At 36.4% G+C, this 16,678-nt stretch overlaps 1 protein-coding gene across 1 annotated transcript; it reads left to right on the top strand.

Annotated features, from left to right (window-relative positions):
* Positions 1 to 10,188: 10,188 nt before the first annotated feature.
* On the top strand, positions 10,189 to 11,148 carry LOC138093013 (olfactory receptor 51G2-like). Its single transcript, XM_068989099.1, has one exon. It carries the CDS (start codon positions 10,189 to 10,191, stop codon positions 11,146 to 11,148), a length of 960 nt encoding a protein of 319 aa, XP_068845200.1.
* Positions 11,149 to 16,678: the final 5,530 nt, after the last annotated feature.

The following is a 16,678-nucleotide window of genomic DNA, read 5'->3' as shown; positions in this document are numbered from 1 at the left end:
ACATGTCCTCAACCCAGTGATGACATGAATATTAAGTTTGTAAATATATAGTGATTTGTCTGCTGTCTATATTGGCACCAGTGTTACCAATAAAAGATTACTTAAAAAAAAAAAGTGGAAATAGCTCTGACAGTACATTGTGAAAAATCCTAAAGGAGAGAGTTGATGTCTACTGGATTTATAATAGACTGACTTAATACGAACTTCTAAATTCCCTCTAAGTATAAAATGTGTTAGAGTGGAGTGTGTTGGAAATCACTTCCATCTGTGGTTTCTCATTTGTAATCCTAACCTGATTCAATGCTGATTGTCATGAAGTTTTCCTTGATTATTCTAAACCCATATTTCTTTGCCTCTTGATACACTATATTTGTCAGGGAATCATATTACGTTTCTCATTATGTGAGTGTGTTTGTAAATCTACTTATGCTAACTTTCTTAAAGTGGGAAAAAACCTTACCTTGATGTAAGAGCATATTAGGTTTCAAAAAGGAAATTTTCGAACTTTATGGTCCATCAGCATCATCTTTTAAAATTTTACTCACATGTTCTGTTCTTTCTGAGAACATTTAGTTTCATTGGGAATAGAAAGTGGCAACTTTCATATTTTTATTTAATTTTTAGAAATAATCTTACTCTTTCAGAAAGCCAAACTCAGTGATTTTTTTATGTCCCTGAGATAATGTCATGTGAAGCCAGTGATTATATAATCTATTGGATTAGATGTATCTAATAAAAATCTAACTCACTGAGGTATAGATACTTATAAGTTTATAGTAGTAGCAAACAGGTAATACAGATCTCAATTTTTATCTAGAACTCTTTTCAATATATAAACTATCTTCACATTTCTCTGAAATTATTGAATGCATAGCTGTGCATAGAGTTGTATTAACAAACTTGCAAGTTTAATTGAAATGTCTTAGCTCAAATGTCTGTATTTACTGAAAGAGAAGAAATAAATGAAGCAGAAAATAAAACTTTAAGAATGCTTTGTAACTCCCAGTTTTTATATTGGTCTTAATGATAAGTAGTATATTTTCACAAATCTTATTCTGTTACTGTAGGAACTGTGTCTCAAGGATTTTGCTACCTATGAAAATCAACATTATGTCTAGTGTAAAAGAGTCACTTAATAATTATTTAATGCATAAATGATATAGAAGTGAATCAATCATTGTACAAAGACTGACTCATTTGGATTGGATTTAAAAAAAATACTTGGAGTGAAAAATTTGACCTCTCATGAACACATATTTCCTATAATAAAACAGATCTTACTAACTTTAAATTATGATTTCAGATGTCAGGCATATGGAATACACTTAGAATTTCCGTTAGCTTATGTCTTTTCCTTGGTTTTAATTCAGTTATGTCTGTTCCTATTCCTCTTTACCCTATTTCTTAATTCTACTTATAATTACCCCCTCCTTCAGCACATTCACCTTGTCTGAAACATCAACAAATAAAAATAAAGACGTGTGAACATCAAACTTAGATAATATTCCCTATAGTAAATATTAAAATAAAATTAATATGAAAAATAAAAAAAGAGAAATGTGAACATTAATTTCAGATGTACAAGTGTCATTTAAATATTTATAATCATCCTTCATGTGATACCTTCAAATATAAAATGTATTTTTAATATTTTAATTTATTTTTTTAATTTTACACTTTTTAAAGGATATGCTGATCATATCTTTCCTAATGATTCTGCTTCAAAACAATGAAACATTTTAAATTTTTTGCTTAACATATATTCAAACCATTGCATCTTAAATTTTGCATTTCACATGCCAGTAAAATTATTTTAAATGAACATCTACATAGATAATCTAAGTTTTGAGTTTATAAAATATGATCCTCTATACTAACTCTTGGAGAAGGAAATGGCAACCCACTCCAATATTCCTGCCTGGAAAATCCCATGGACAGAGGAGCATGGCGGGCTACAGTTAATGGGGTCACAAAGAGTCAGATATGACTGAGCGACTGAGCACATTTTAACTCTTACAATGTATCATTAGTTACATGATTTTCATAAAATATATTTTACAAAAAAACATTTAGAAGTACCTATTCTCAAAATTAGGATAATTCTTCCTAGAACAATTTAGTTGGTGTAGAGGTGTTATTTTATTTATATTTATTTTTAAATTAATTAATTTATTTTAACTGGAGGACAATTACTTTACAATATTGTAGTGGTTTTTGCCATACATTGACATGAATCAGCCATGGATTTACATGTGTCCCCCATCCTGAATCCCCCTCCCACTCCCTTCCCACCCTATCCCTCTGGGTTGTCCCAGAGCACGAGCTTTGAGTGCCCTGCTTCAAGCATTGAACTTACACTGGTCATCTATTTTACTTATGGTTAATATAAATGTTTCAGTGTGATTCTCTCATGTCGTCTCACCCTTACCTTCTCCCATACAGTCCAAAAGCCTGTCTTTACATCTGTCTCTTTTGCTGTCTTGCATATAGGGTCACCATTACTGTCTTTCAAAATTCCATATATATGTGTTAATATACTGTTTGGTATTTCTCTTTCTGGCTTACTTCACTCTGTATGGGCTTCCCTTATGGTTTAGCTGGTAAAGAATCCGCCTGCAATGCAGAAGATGTGGATTCGATCCCTGGGTTGGGGAGATCCCCTGGAGAAGGGAAGGGTTACCCACTCCAGTGTTCTGGTCTGGAGAATTCCATGGACTATACAATCCATGGAGTCACAAAGAGTCAGACATGACACTCTGTATAATAGGCTTCAGTTTCATCCACCTCATTAGAACTGACTCAAATTTGTTCATTTTTATAGCTGAGTAATATTCCATTGTGTATATGTACCGCAGCTTCCTTATCCATTCATCTGTGGATGGGCATCTAGGTTGTTTCTATGTCCTAGCTATTGTAAACAGTGCTGTGTTGAACATTGGGGTACATGTGTCTCTTTCAATTCCGGTTTCATTGGTGTCTATGCCCAGCAGTAGGATTGCTGGGTCATATGGCAGTTCTATTTCCAGTTCTTTAAGGAATCTCCACACTGTTCTTCATAGTGGCTGCATTAGTTTGCATTCCCACCAACAATTTAAGAGGGTTCCCTTTTCTCCACACACTCTTCAGCATGCATTGCTTGTAGACATTTTGATGGCAGTCATTCTGACCAGGGTGAGATGGTCCCTCATTGTGGTTTTGATTTGCATTTCTCTGATAATGAGTGATGTTGAGCATCTTTTCATGTGTTTCTTAGCCATCTGTATGTCTCCTTTGGAGAAAAGTCTGTTTAGTTCTTTGGCCCATTTTTAGATTGGGTCATTTATTTTTCTTGTTTTGAGCTGCATGAGTTGCTTATATGTTTTGGAAATTAATTCTTTGTCAGTCGCTTCATTTGCTATTATTTTCTCCCATTCTGAAGGCTGCCTTTTCACCTTACTTATATTTCCCTTTGTTGTGCAGAAGCTTTAAATTTCAATTAGGTCCCATTTGTTTATTTTTGCCTTTATTTCCAATATTCTGGGAGATGGATCATAAAGGATCTTTCTGTGAGTTATTTCAGAGAGTGTTCTGCCTATGTTTTCCTCTGGGAGTTTTATAGTTTCTGGTCTTACATTTAGATCTTTAATCCATTTTGAGTTTATTTTTGTGTGTGGTTCTTTTACAGATGGTGACCAGTTTTCCCAGCACCACTTGTTAAAGAGATTATTATTTCTCTATTGTGTATTTTTGTCTTCTTTGTCAAAGATAAGGTGTACATAGCTGTGTGGATTTATCTCTGGGTTTTCTATTTTGTTCCACTGATCTATATTTCTCTCTTTGTGTCAGTACCATACCGTCTTGTTGACTATAGCTTTTTAGTATAGCCTGAAGTCAGGAAGGTTTCCTCAAGTTCCATTCTTCTTTCTCAAAATTGCTTTGGCTATTTGAGGTATTTTATGTTTCCATACAAATTGTGAAATTATTTATTCTAGTTCTGTGAAAAATCCCATTGGTAGCTTGATAAGGATTTCATTGAATCTATAGATTGCTTTGGGTAGTATACTCATTTTCACTATATTGATTCTTCCAATCCATAAACATGGTATATTTCTTCATCTATTTGTGTCATCTTTGATTTCTTTCATCAGTGTTTTATAGTTTTTCCTATATATATATATATTTGTTTCTTTAAGTAAATTTTTTCCTAAGTATTTTATTCTTTTCATTTTTTAATTTGTATTTTTATTGGTGTATATTTGATTAATAATGTTGTGACAGTTTCAGATGTACAGCAAAGTAATTCAGTTATACAGACACATGTATCTATTCTTTTTAAATTATTTTTCTATTAGGTTTCTATAGAATATGGACCAGAGGTCTCTGTGTTATAGTGGGTTATCTATTTAAAAAATAGCAGTTTGTACATGTCAATCCCAAACTCCCACTCTCTCCCAACTTGTAACAATGAGTTTGTTCTCTAAGTCTGTGTGTCTGTTTCTGTTTAGTAAATAAGTTCATTTGTATTTTTTTATTCTGCATGTAAGCAATATCATATATTTGCCTTTGTCTGATTTACCTCATTTAGTACGATAATCTCCAGGTCCATCTAAGTTGCTGCAAATGGCATTATTTTGTTATTTTAATGGCTGAATAATATTCCATTTTATGTATGTACAACATCTTCTTTATCCATTCATCTGCCTATGGACATAATTGTTAATAGTGCTGCAGTGAACATTGGGGTTCACGTATCCTTTCAAACCATGTTTTTCTCCAGGTGTTTGCCCAGGAGTAGAATTGTTGAATCAGAGATGAGTTTTGACTATACAAATGAATGAATGAATGACTGAATGAATAGATGCCACAGTTATATTATGAACTGAGAAGGGAAGCATTATTTTCTCCAGTCCAGCCTTCCAGAAAGTAGATAGCTCTCTTAAAGTGAAAGCCCTCCTACTCTTGCCTAGAATTATGATAATATGATATAAGCATCTATCCCAATTTTATATAGATTTATAAGTTGAGACACTGTTACACATATTGTTTTGCTTCATTAAGCCATGAGTATTTGCTTGTCCTCTAAAAGTATTGTCTGCCTATCTGAAAAATCTGTAAGATATCCAGAATACCAAATAATAATTCATTTTTTCCAGTGTCCTATCACTAGGAAAAATGCAATGCAATTATTTTCATGATGTCAAATTTTATTCTTTGGATTATGCATTCTTTGGATTATGTATTTCTTCTTTATTTGCAGAAAGCCCTTTGTGGCAAAACACAAAAAATTAAAAAAGCACAAAATCAGAATAGAGAATAACACCCTTCACCATTTAAGTGTTTAGTGTCTTCTTTTATACATGCATTGTTCCAAAATATGTCATTAGCACATTTAGTCATTCAGTCATTTGATTGAATAACTTAAACCATAAAAGCATTATCCTTTAAAAAAGTACAGTGTGGATAACCACCTCATTACCCAGAAAGTCTAGAAAAAGCCATGTGCATTTATAAAGAGAATAATAGTACAGATATTTTTAAGACACCCAATTCATTTGATTCAACCACTTGAGCATATATAGGTTTCTATTATATTCATCATGCACTTTTTTACTGTCTAATGCTAGAGAAATATTTTAGCTCTTTTATAAATGAAGAAGTAAATGTTTTATAGTGGAGATAAGAAATTACATTATAGGAATTATGACAAATAAGTTTATAAATGATAAATCTTGTCCCATAGCCATAGAATGCAATTTGCAAGAATGTTTGGCATGAGAAAAGTTAAGTTAGGAAAATGCAAGTGCTTACATAAAAGTACCAGGTGAATCCAGTGAACATAATCCTGATCATTACCACAAATTTCCTTTTCTTTGGAATTTGTCATGAAATAATTTCACCCCCATTAAATCAGAAGGGGGAATAAAATATATTGATTCAAATTAGCAATCTGACCCAATATAGAGCAGTTAAACTCCTTGTCCAACAATCACTGTAGCTGAGACCAGATAGGGTCACCAAATCTAAAAAAGTTCATCCTTTCCTGCTGTTGAGGTCCTATGGCAGCCTGGCTCTTTTTCCTACCTAAGTTGTAGACATTCAGACTATCTTTGGTTGTCATGCCATTTGCAGAATATTTCAATGAAGTGTCCTGCTTTGCAGGGGTTGGATAGGCTAGCCAGGTGGCATGCTTCCCTGGTGGCTCAGACAGTAAAGAATCGACCTGCAATGCAGGAGACCTGGATTCGATCCCTCGGACTAACAATAGAAAGATCTTACCAGACCCACTCCCACAATATACACTTTAAAATGACAGACTTAGTAGAAGGGTCTCAAGAAGAAAACACATGTCCTGGAGCAAGATACATTGTTATATTGACTAAAACAAAACAATGTAGAAAAAATGTCCTTTTTTCCTCCTTGAGAACTCCAGACCCCTGTCTCCTCTTTGAAAGCCCCAGACCCCTCTCTCCTCCTCAGGGACCCTGGACTTCTTATCAACCTACCTAGAAATTGATTCTCTCAACTCTTTGTGACTGTATGCACTGTAGCCCACCAGTCTCCTCTGTCCATGGGATTTTCTAGGCAAGAATGAAGTGGGTTGCCATTTCCTAACTAGGGGATCTCCCTGACCCAGAAACAAACCTACGTTTCCTGTGCCTCCTGCATTAGCAGGCAGATTCCTTACCACTGAGCCACCTGGGAAGCCCAGCATCTTTATTACCTTGCCATATTCTGGATACAAGATAACATTTCATTACATGTCACACTACCACATTTGTTCCAGACATTGAGGTGATAAATATTTGGAACTTTCTATAACCTCCTGCCTTTGCATTCCCAAACTGCACTATAGGAAATGGAAAACAGAGAATTTGGGGAAGGGCCCTAAAGTAAAATAGTGGTGCAGACAGGGTCACAGGCATGGTCCTGCATTTCTCATGGGGATTCACATCCCTAAGGACTGGAGGAACACTTATTAACTCATCCTTCTTTTCTTGAAAATTAGAGCAGTCACTCATGACAAGAACAACTATTCTATCATTAGGTGAGGATTGGGAGAAGTAAAACTGGGAGGTAATAGGAAAATACAGAGGGGTATTGAGAGATCAAAGAGAGCCGGGCAGATACCCAAAGTGTGAGAAGAAGGATCAGGGGAATGGTTTGAGATGGAAGAGGTTCTCAGGTTATTAGAGGGCATGCTGCTGCTGCTGCTAAAGTCGCTTCAGTCGTGTCTGACTCTGTGTGACCCCATAGACAGCAGCCCACCAGGCTCCCCCATCCCTGAGATTCTCCAGGCAAGAACACTGGAGTGGGTTGCCATTTCCTTCTCCAATGCATGAAAGTGAAAAGTGAAAGTGAAGTCACTCAGTCGTGTCCAACCCTCAGCGACCCCATGGACTGCTGCCTACCAGGCTCCTCCATCCATGGGATTTGCCAGGTGAGAGTACTGGAGTGGGGTGCCATTGCCTTCTCCAATTAGAGGGCATACTTTCTCCAAATCTTTATTGTCCCTACCCATAGACAGAGGATTCAAGCCAGACATAGGTTTTTCAAATAGAACTTGCCTATGGTGACTGCAGCCATGAAATTAAAAGACACTTACTCCTTGGAAGTAAAGTTATGACCAACCTAGATAGCATATTCAAAAGCAGAGACATTACTTTGCCGACTAAGGTCCGTCTAGTCAAGGCTATGGTTTTTCCAGTGGTCACGTATGGATGTGAGAGTTGGACTGTGAAGAAGGCTGAGTGCTGAAGAATTGATGCTTTTGAACTGTGGTGTTGGAGAAGACTCTTGAGAGTCCCTTGGACTGCAAGGAGATCCAACCAGTCCATTCTGAATGAGATCAGCCCTGGGATTTCTTTGGAAGGAATGATGGTGAAGCTAAAACTCCAGTACTTTGGCCACCTGATGTGAAGAGTTGACTCATTGGAAAAGACTCTGATGCTGGGAGGGATTGGGGGCAGGAGGAGAAGGGGACGACAGAGGATGAGATGGCTGGATGGCATCACTGACTCGATGGACATGGGTCTGAGTGAACTCCGGGAGTTGGTGATAGACAGGGAGGCCTGGCGTGCTGTGATTCATGGGGTTGCAAAGAGTCGGACACGACTGAGCGACTGAACTGAACTGAACTGAATGTGATTGCAGAGTCAGAGAAATAGATTCTACATAAGAGAGATGTTAGATATCAGTCTCCTTTCAACTTCAGAAGAAGGTCAGTGATATGATGAAAAATGACCTCTAGTTTAGGTATCTTCCAGTTTTCAGTGAAACTTCATGTTTACTTTTTGGCAATGGGAGAGAATATTTATAAAATTGGAAAAATGGTTTGAATTGACTAAGCAGTAAGATAAAAAGAACCAGATTTTAAAATTTTGATTATAGGATAGAAATTAGAAAAGAATCATCAAAAAGAAAGGATAATATTGGGCACTCTGAGCACTGAAAATAATAATGAGTGAAATTTTGGACAGGAAGGTGAGGAGGTAAACAGGAATTTGAGAAGTTAAATAGCAGGGCCATAAGAAGTATCAGTTCATACAGTATGTTAATAGAACTAAGTGTAATATGAACAGTCAGGAAGACTAATGTGTTTCTGGAATTTACTTATTTGATGTCTTGATTATGGATCTTGTATTTCTTAGAAAATTATTAAACAATTGGGGGAAATATCTTCTGTAATCAAGGATATTACATGGAACTAGAGGAGACTGAGGGGATTTCATGTTGCAGAATGTCAAAAAAGACTTTCTAAGACAGAAGATGCCGATTTATTAGTTTACAGTGGAAGGTAATTTGTCCCATAGACTTTAAATTCTTAAACCAATATTTTGGTGAGCATGGAGGCTGGGCAGTTGATGAGCAAGTGGAGTTTAAGAAATGGCTCACCTTTCTTAATAATGTCTTTGTTGACCACAGAAGAAATCCTGGAATCTAGAGGGGGACAATGTATTTTCTCACTTGAGCAGAAGAGCTTTAGTGTGAAGGTCAGATGCCAGTAGGCATTTTTGTGCATTTTATTTTTGTTGTTGTTTTTTCTCTTATTTTTGCTTTGAAGGATAAATTTCTACTCTCTCAACAACCCCTATATCTTTTGTTTTGTAGTTTTGGTAGAAAGAATCAATCTTTAAATTATTAATTAGTTCTGAAACATAAAAAGAAGAATGTTCTGAATCTTTTAAATCAGATTCAAAATCAATTATAGTTTGCTTAACATCACATATAAAATTATATATTTTATAATCATAAATTTTAAAATCTACACGTTCTACTAAATAATCTTAAGCTATATTTGCCTCAAGGAGATGCTAATCCAGGAACATATTGATATCAGAGTTGATTCTATGTGGTTACCATTCCCTTGTTGTCAATTACCTAGGTGGCACTAGTGTTACAGAACCTGCCTGCCAAATTAGGAGACCTAAGAGTCGTGGGTTCGATCTCTGGGTCAAGAAGATCTTCTGGAGGAGGATATGACAACCTACTCCAGTATTGTTCCCTGGAAAATCACCTGGACAGATGAGACTGGCAGGTCCCAGTCCATAGGGTCACAAAAAGTAGGACATGCCTGAAACAACTTAGCACGCATACGTGGATGCCATCACTGTGGTATCAAGTTATGTAGTCGGAGATATGTTTAGTAAGAATAGAAAACATCCTGACCAAATCTTGCCTGAATACTGTAGAGATGCCATGCATAATATTCTAGTATTGCTGAAAAAGCTATCAAGCTCAGACAAAGACCTTCATATAAGTCATTGCAGGAGTCTTTTTTTTTTTTTCCCAAAGCAGACTAATAGACCAGTAACTCTGGTCAAGATTGTTCTAAAGAAAAGTATTAATTAATAATGTAATCTACAGTGGTTTTGTCTGTGCTGCTCTGGGGGGTTTTTAGAAGGAGTTTGTGCATGTTCAGACAGCATGTTAATAGTTCTGCATCTGAGGAGAAGGGAAAGTCGTTATGGTTATAAAAGTGGATGTTTTTCAAAAAAAAAAAAAGTGGATGTTTTTCTTAACTGATGACATTGAGTAATGAAATAAAGAAAAACAAAGCAAAACTGTGAGGGTAAATCTAGGAGTGATTATAGGACAAGCTAAAGTTTTGTTTTGTTTTGTTTTGTTTTGTGACACAGGTGTTGATCTTCTCATTTGTTCCCCTTCTGGAGTGTGACTGTGAATCGGGATTGTGGTTTAACAGTAAGCCCTATGGCAACTGCAAACTCCAGCAATATCTTGTCCTCCACCTTCTATCTCACAGGTATCCCTGGATATGAGGAATTTCACCACTGGATTTCCATCCCATTCTGTCTCCTCTACCTTGTTGGAATCATGGGTAACTGTACTATCCTACATATTGTCCGGACAGACCCCAGGCTCCATGAGCCCATGTATAACTTCTTGGCCATGCTTTCTCTCACTGACATGGGCATGTCCTTGCCCACAATGATATCACTCTTCAGGGTGCTGTGGTCCATATCCAGGGAGATCCAGTTCAACACTTGTGTAGTCCAAATGTTTTTCATTCACACTTTCTCCTTCACTGAGTCATCTGTGCTCTTGGCCATGGCCCTTGACCGATATGTGGCCATCTGCCACCCCCTAAGATACGCTACCATTCTCACTCCAACACTCATCACGAAAATTGGCATTGCAGCCCTGCTTAGAAGTGCCCTTCCTGTGATTCCACTTCTAGCCCGGCTGGCCTTCTTTCCCTTCTGCCACTCTCACATCCTTTCTCATTCTTACTGTCTGCACCAGGATATGATCCGCCTTGCTTGTGCTGACACTAAGTTTAATGTTATATATGGGTTAGTTCTGATCACTTTGCTGTGGGGAATGGACTCTTTGGGTATTTTTGTGTCTTATGTTTTCATCCTTCACTCAGTATTAAAAATTTCATCTCAGGAGGGGAGATTTAAGGCCCTGAACACATGTGCATCTCACATTTGTGCTGTACTTATTCTTTATGTGCCTATGATTGGGCTCTCTATTGTCCATCGTTTTGCTAAACACTCATCCCCTCTCATCCACATCTTCATGGCTCATATCTACCTGCTGGTTCCACCTGTGCTCAACCCAATCATCTATAGTGTGAAGACCAAGCAGATCCGCCAAGGAATTCTCCACCTGCTTTTCCCCCTAAGCATCAGTTCTTCTGTGATGTAGGTTTGTCCTCAAGACAACAATGGCATCAATATTAAGTTTGTAAATATTTTCTACATGCTGTGTTGGCACCAGAGTTGCCAATAAAATATTACTGAAAAGGACAGAAATAAACTTGACATTACATCACACAGATGTCCTAAAGTAGAGAGTTGGTGTCCACTGGGATTATACAGACTGACTTAACACGTGTTCCCTAAATCTCCTCTAGGCATGAATATGTTGGAATGCAATGTGTTAGATACCATTTAATTCTATTGTCTCTCATTTCTAATCCTAACCCTGATTCATGGTTTCCTGTCCATGAAGATTTCCTTGGTTATTCTAAATGCTTATTTCTATGCTTCTTGACATACTGCCTTTTTCTGGGAATCTTACATTACCTTTCTTGTTATAAGTGTGTTTGTAAATCTTCTGAAGTTACCTTTATTAAAGATGGTAATGATCATATCTTGATATAAAATATATTAGATCTCACAGCATTTTACCTATCTTCATGGTGCATCAGCAGCATCTTTTAAAATTTTATACATGTGCTCTATATTTTCTCAAGAAATTGAATTTCACAAGGTATAGAAAAGGGCAACTTTCAGAGTTTTTTTTTTTACTTAATTTTTAGAAATAATTTTACTCTTACAGAAAGCTAAAACTCAGTAGTTTTTATAATCCCTGAGATGTCTTTTGAAGCCAGTAATTATAAAAATCTAACTGACTGAAGTGTAGCTATTTATGTTTGTGACAGTAAGAATCATAAAATATAAATCTTACTTTTTCTACAATTCTTTTGGCATATAAACTATCTTTTCATATTATTCAAATGATCTAGTGCATGGCTATGAATAGAGTTTTATAAGAAACTTGCAATTCTAGCTGAAATTTCTTAATTCACATGTCTACACTTGTTCAAAGACAAATAAATGAAGAAAAAAAAACATTTATGGATGCTTTATAACTTTATGTATGCTGATCTTAATAATACATAATAAGTTTTCACAAATCTTATTCTATCTACACTAGGAACTGTGTCTCATGCAGCTTGCTACCTTTGAGAACCAACATTATGTTTATTTAAATTATGCACTTTATTGAGTGCATAAGTGAAAAGAAATGAATCAATCATTAGATAAAGAATGACTAGTTTTATTGGATTTAAAAAAAAAAATTCTTGGAGAAAGAAATTTCACCTGTCATAAGCCCACATTTCACATGACAAAAAAGGTACTATTAACTTAAAATTACCATTTCAAATGTCAAACATGTGAAGGACATCTAAGACTTCCCATGACTTATTTCTGTTCCCTATTTTTAATTCAGTTATATCTGTTCCCTTCCCTCTTATCCTATTTCTTGACTCTACTTCTAAATATTCTTCTCCTTCAGCACTTTCACTTTGACCAAAGGGATATCAAGTAAAAATAAAGCAAGATATATGAACATCAAACTTAGATAATATTTCCTACAGTAAATAAGTAAAATAGAGTTAATAGAAATAAATTTTGGAAGACAATGTGAACATTATCATTTACTGTATATCATATAAGTAGCACTTAACTATGGAGAAGGCAATGGCAACCCACTCCAGTACTCTTGCCTGGAGAGTACCATGGACGGAGGAACCTGGTGGGCTGCAGTCCATGGGGTCGTGAAGAGTTGGACACAACTGAGTGACTTCCCTTTCACTTTTCACTTTCATGCATTGGAGAAGGAAATGGCAACCTACTCCAGTGTTCTTGCCCGGAGAATCCCAGGGACGGTGGAGCCTGGTGGGCTGCCGTCTATGGGGTCACACAGAGTTGGTCACGACTGAAGCGACTTGGCGGCAGCAGCAGCAGCAGCACTTAACTACGGCCATGCTATAAAACCTTCAAATTCAAAATATATTTTTAGTGTCTGCTTCCTGAACACATCATAATGCTTCTGCTCCAAAAAATGAAAAGTTTTATTGTTTTTTTAGCTAACAAATATATTCAAACTATTGAATCTTAGATTTTGCATTTCACACAAATACAAAAATATACAAATGAATATGTAAATATACAGGCCAACTTTTGAGTTTACAAATTGTTATCCTCTATATATTTCTTAAGATGTGTTATTAGAGATACTTTATATTCATAAAAGGGGCTTCCCTTGTAGATCAGATGGTAAAGAATCGGCCTTCAATGCAGGAGATCCATGTTTGATCCCTGGGTTGGGAAGATCCCTAGAAAAGGGAATGGCAACCCATTCAATTATTCTTGCCAGCAAAATACCAGGGAGAGAGGAGCCTTGCAGGCTATAGTCCATGGGGTTGCAAAGAGTTGGACATGACTGAGCAGTCAACACACATATTCATAAAGTGTACTTTACTAAACACACACAAAAAAACACATATTATCAAAATTAAGATAACTCTCCTTACAAAATATAGTCATTGAATACATGATTGATTGAATATACAAATGAGTGGATATCAAGTTTTTCTTATGAATTGAGAACAGAAGCACTATCTTGTTTTTAAAAATTTAACAAAAGCTAGAGTCCCAGCAAGTAGATAGTTCTATTGAAAGATGAAGGCCTCTTGTTCTTCCCCCAATTCACAATAATACGATTTAAGCATCTATCTCATTTGCACCTGGACTTATAAATTAAGAGACACTCTTACTCATATTGTAATAAACAGTAATGTTCAGTCACTAAGTTTTGTCTGACTCTTTGTGACCCAGTGGACTGCAGCACAACAGGCCTCCCTGTCCCTCACCATCTCCTGGGGTTGACCTAAGTTCATGTGCATTGAATGCGTGATGCTATCCAACCATCACATCTCATGAACCTTTGTCAGCAAAGTGATGGCTTTGCTTTTTTTGTTGTTTGATGAAGTCATGAGTATTTATTTGCCTTCTAAAAGCCTTCTCTGCCTACCTGAAGAATGTGTAAATATCCAGAAGGCCAAATAATAATTCATCTTTGTGTTCCAATCCCCTATTATTAAGCAAAAATGCAATGCAATTGCTTTCATTATGTCAAATGTTAACCTTTGTGCTATGCATTGATCATCTTTATGCTGAATGATCACACCATCATGGTTATCTGGGTCATTAAGATCTTTTTTGTATAGACCTTCTGTGTATCCTTGCTGTAAAGAAGGCTGAGAACCAAAAAATTGCTGCTTTCAAACTGTGGTGTTGGATAGGCTCTTGAGAGTCCCTTGGACTGCAAGGAGATCAAACCAGTCAGTCCTAAAGGAAATCATCCCTGAATATTCATTGGAAGGACTGATACTGAAGCTGAAGCTCCAATACTTTGGCCACCTGATGCAAAGAGTCAACTCATTGGAAAAGACCCTGATGCTGGGAAAGATTGAAGGCAGGAGGAGAAGGGGACAACAGAGGATGAGATGGTTGGATGGCGTCACTGACTCAAAGGGCATGAGATTGAGCAAACTCCGGAAGGTGGTGAAGGACACGAAGCCTGGCATACTGCAGTCCATGGAGTTGCAAAGAGTCAGGCATGACTGAGCGACTGAACAACAACTGCTGCAGGAAACACCTTGTGGCAAAACATGATAGCAAGCAAAAAATCAGAGCAGAGGGGGTCAGAATCCATTTCACCATCTAAGTGTTTAGCATTTTCATCTATATAAAATATTGTTGCAAAATATTTCATTAGTGAACTTAGTCATTTAATCATTCAACTGAATAACTTTTAAAACATAATTTCCTTTTAAAAACCTACAATATGGATAATTACATGATTATACAGATAATTTATAAACAGCCTCTATAAACAGCCATATGTATTTATAAAAAGAATTATAACAATATAAATATTTTTAAGACAGTCAAATTACTTCAACCATTTGACCATGTATGTGTTTCTATTATGTTCATGATGCACTTCTATACTGTTTGATGCCAGAGGAGTATTTTAGCTCCTTTGTAAATCAAGAGGTGGATATTTCTTAGTGGAGATAAGGAATTACACTGCAGTAATTATGTTATGAGAGTTCGTAGATGATAAAGTTTGTCCTAGTATTATGGAATGCAGTTAGCAAGACTATTTAGTGTAGGAAGAGCTAAACTAGGATGATTGCATGTGCTAACAGAAACGTGCCAAATGAATCCAGTAAACAGAATCCTGACCACTTATCATATTTCCCTATTCTTCAGTATTGCCCTGACACAATTTTATCCCCATTAAATCAGAATAAGAAATACAACAGATTGATCCAGGTTTAGTTATTGATCCTATTTAGGGAAATCATATATTTTGTCCCACAGTCATTGTAACTAAGACCAGGTATGTGTGATTAGTTGCTCAGTCATGTCTGACTCCTCGCAACCCCATGGACTATAGCCCATTATGCTCCTTTGTCCATGGGGATCTCCAGGCAAGAATACTGGAGTGGATTGCCATGTCCTCCTCCAGGGGATTTTCATAACGCAGGAATCAAACGAGCTCTCCTGCATTGCAGGAAGATTCTTTACCAGCTGAAGCCCAAATTCAATTAAGAAGCCATCTATTCCTGCTGGTGAGGTCTAATAGCAGCCTGACTTTAGTCCTACCTGAGAAATAGAGACTCAATTATCCTTGGCTGTCATGACATCCACAGAATGTCACCATGAAATATCCTGCTCTTTGTTTCCTTTATCTAACATAAAGTAATTTCTCTTATTTGTCCCCAAAAGAATCTTGATACACTAAAGTATTGAAGAGATAAGAAGTTCATATTTGTGAAAGCTGAAGGAAAGTTTTTTGAGAGGAAAGGAAGTGAATATTTTAGTTGTAGATCATATATAATACAAAGAGATATATTGGGGGTTGTTGCATAAAATCATTAGCATTTATTTTTGATTAGTTAAGATACTTATCCATGCAACAAATATTTATTAATTATTTGTGTATTTTGGGGTCTTCCTTTGTGGCTCAGCTGGTAAAGAATCCACCTGCAAGACAGGAGACCTGGGTTTGATCCCTGGATTGAGAAGATACCCTGGAGAAGAGAACGGCTACCTATTCAAGTAGTCTGGCCTGGAGAATTCCATGAACTGTATAGTCCATGGGGTCCCAAAGAGTTGGACACGACTGAGCCACTTTCACTTTCTTTCTTTTGTATTTTGAGCCCTGCAGATGTTATGGTAAGAATGGAATCAGAACTAATTCCTAAGTATATGTAGTTTATATATTGTCCTGTCTATAGCAAATTGAAGTAGAAGAGACATGGTTTATTACCTAAAGGATATTTAAATGTCATATGCAACTACAGTGGCACATTACCTTAGTATGTTGAAATAATTCTCAGTGGTACTTGAGAAGTTCCTTGTTCGCATCCTTTTTACCCAATATCAGGAAGATAACATTTAGAAATACAATTTTTTAAAGCTTTATTCATTGCATAGATGTTGCAGGAATAAATCTGTCCAAATTGATTTAGACTTGACATTTAAACCTGTATCTCAATCATGGACTCCCCTATTCCTTGTTGCTTTATTACTCTTGGATCATTTAGGTTGGGCACAGAGTCATAGCACTCACATCCTTATCTATTTTGCCT

Source organism: Capricornis sumatraensis, chromosome 16 (assembly GCF_032405125.1).
Source record: "Capricornis sumatraensis isolate serow.1 chromosome 16, serow.2, whole genome shotgun sequence".
In the NCBI taxonomy this organism is placed as follows: Eukaryota; Metazoa; Chordata; class Mammalia; order Artiodactyla; family Bovidae; genus Capricornis; species Capricornis sumatraensis.
Note: the sequence above shows the minus strand (reverse complement) of the source record. Positions and strands in the feature narration are given on the sequence as shown.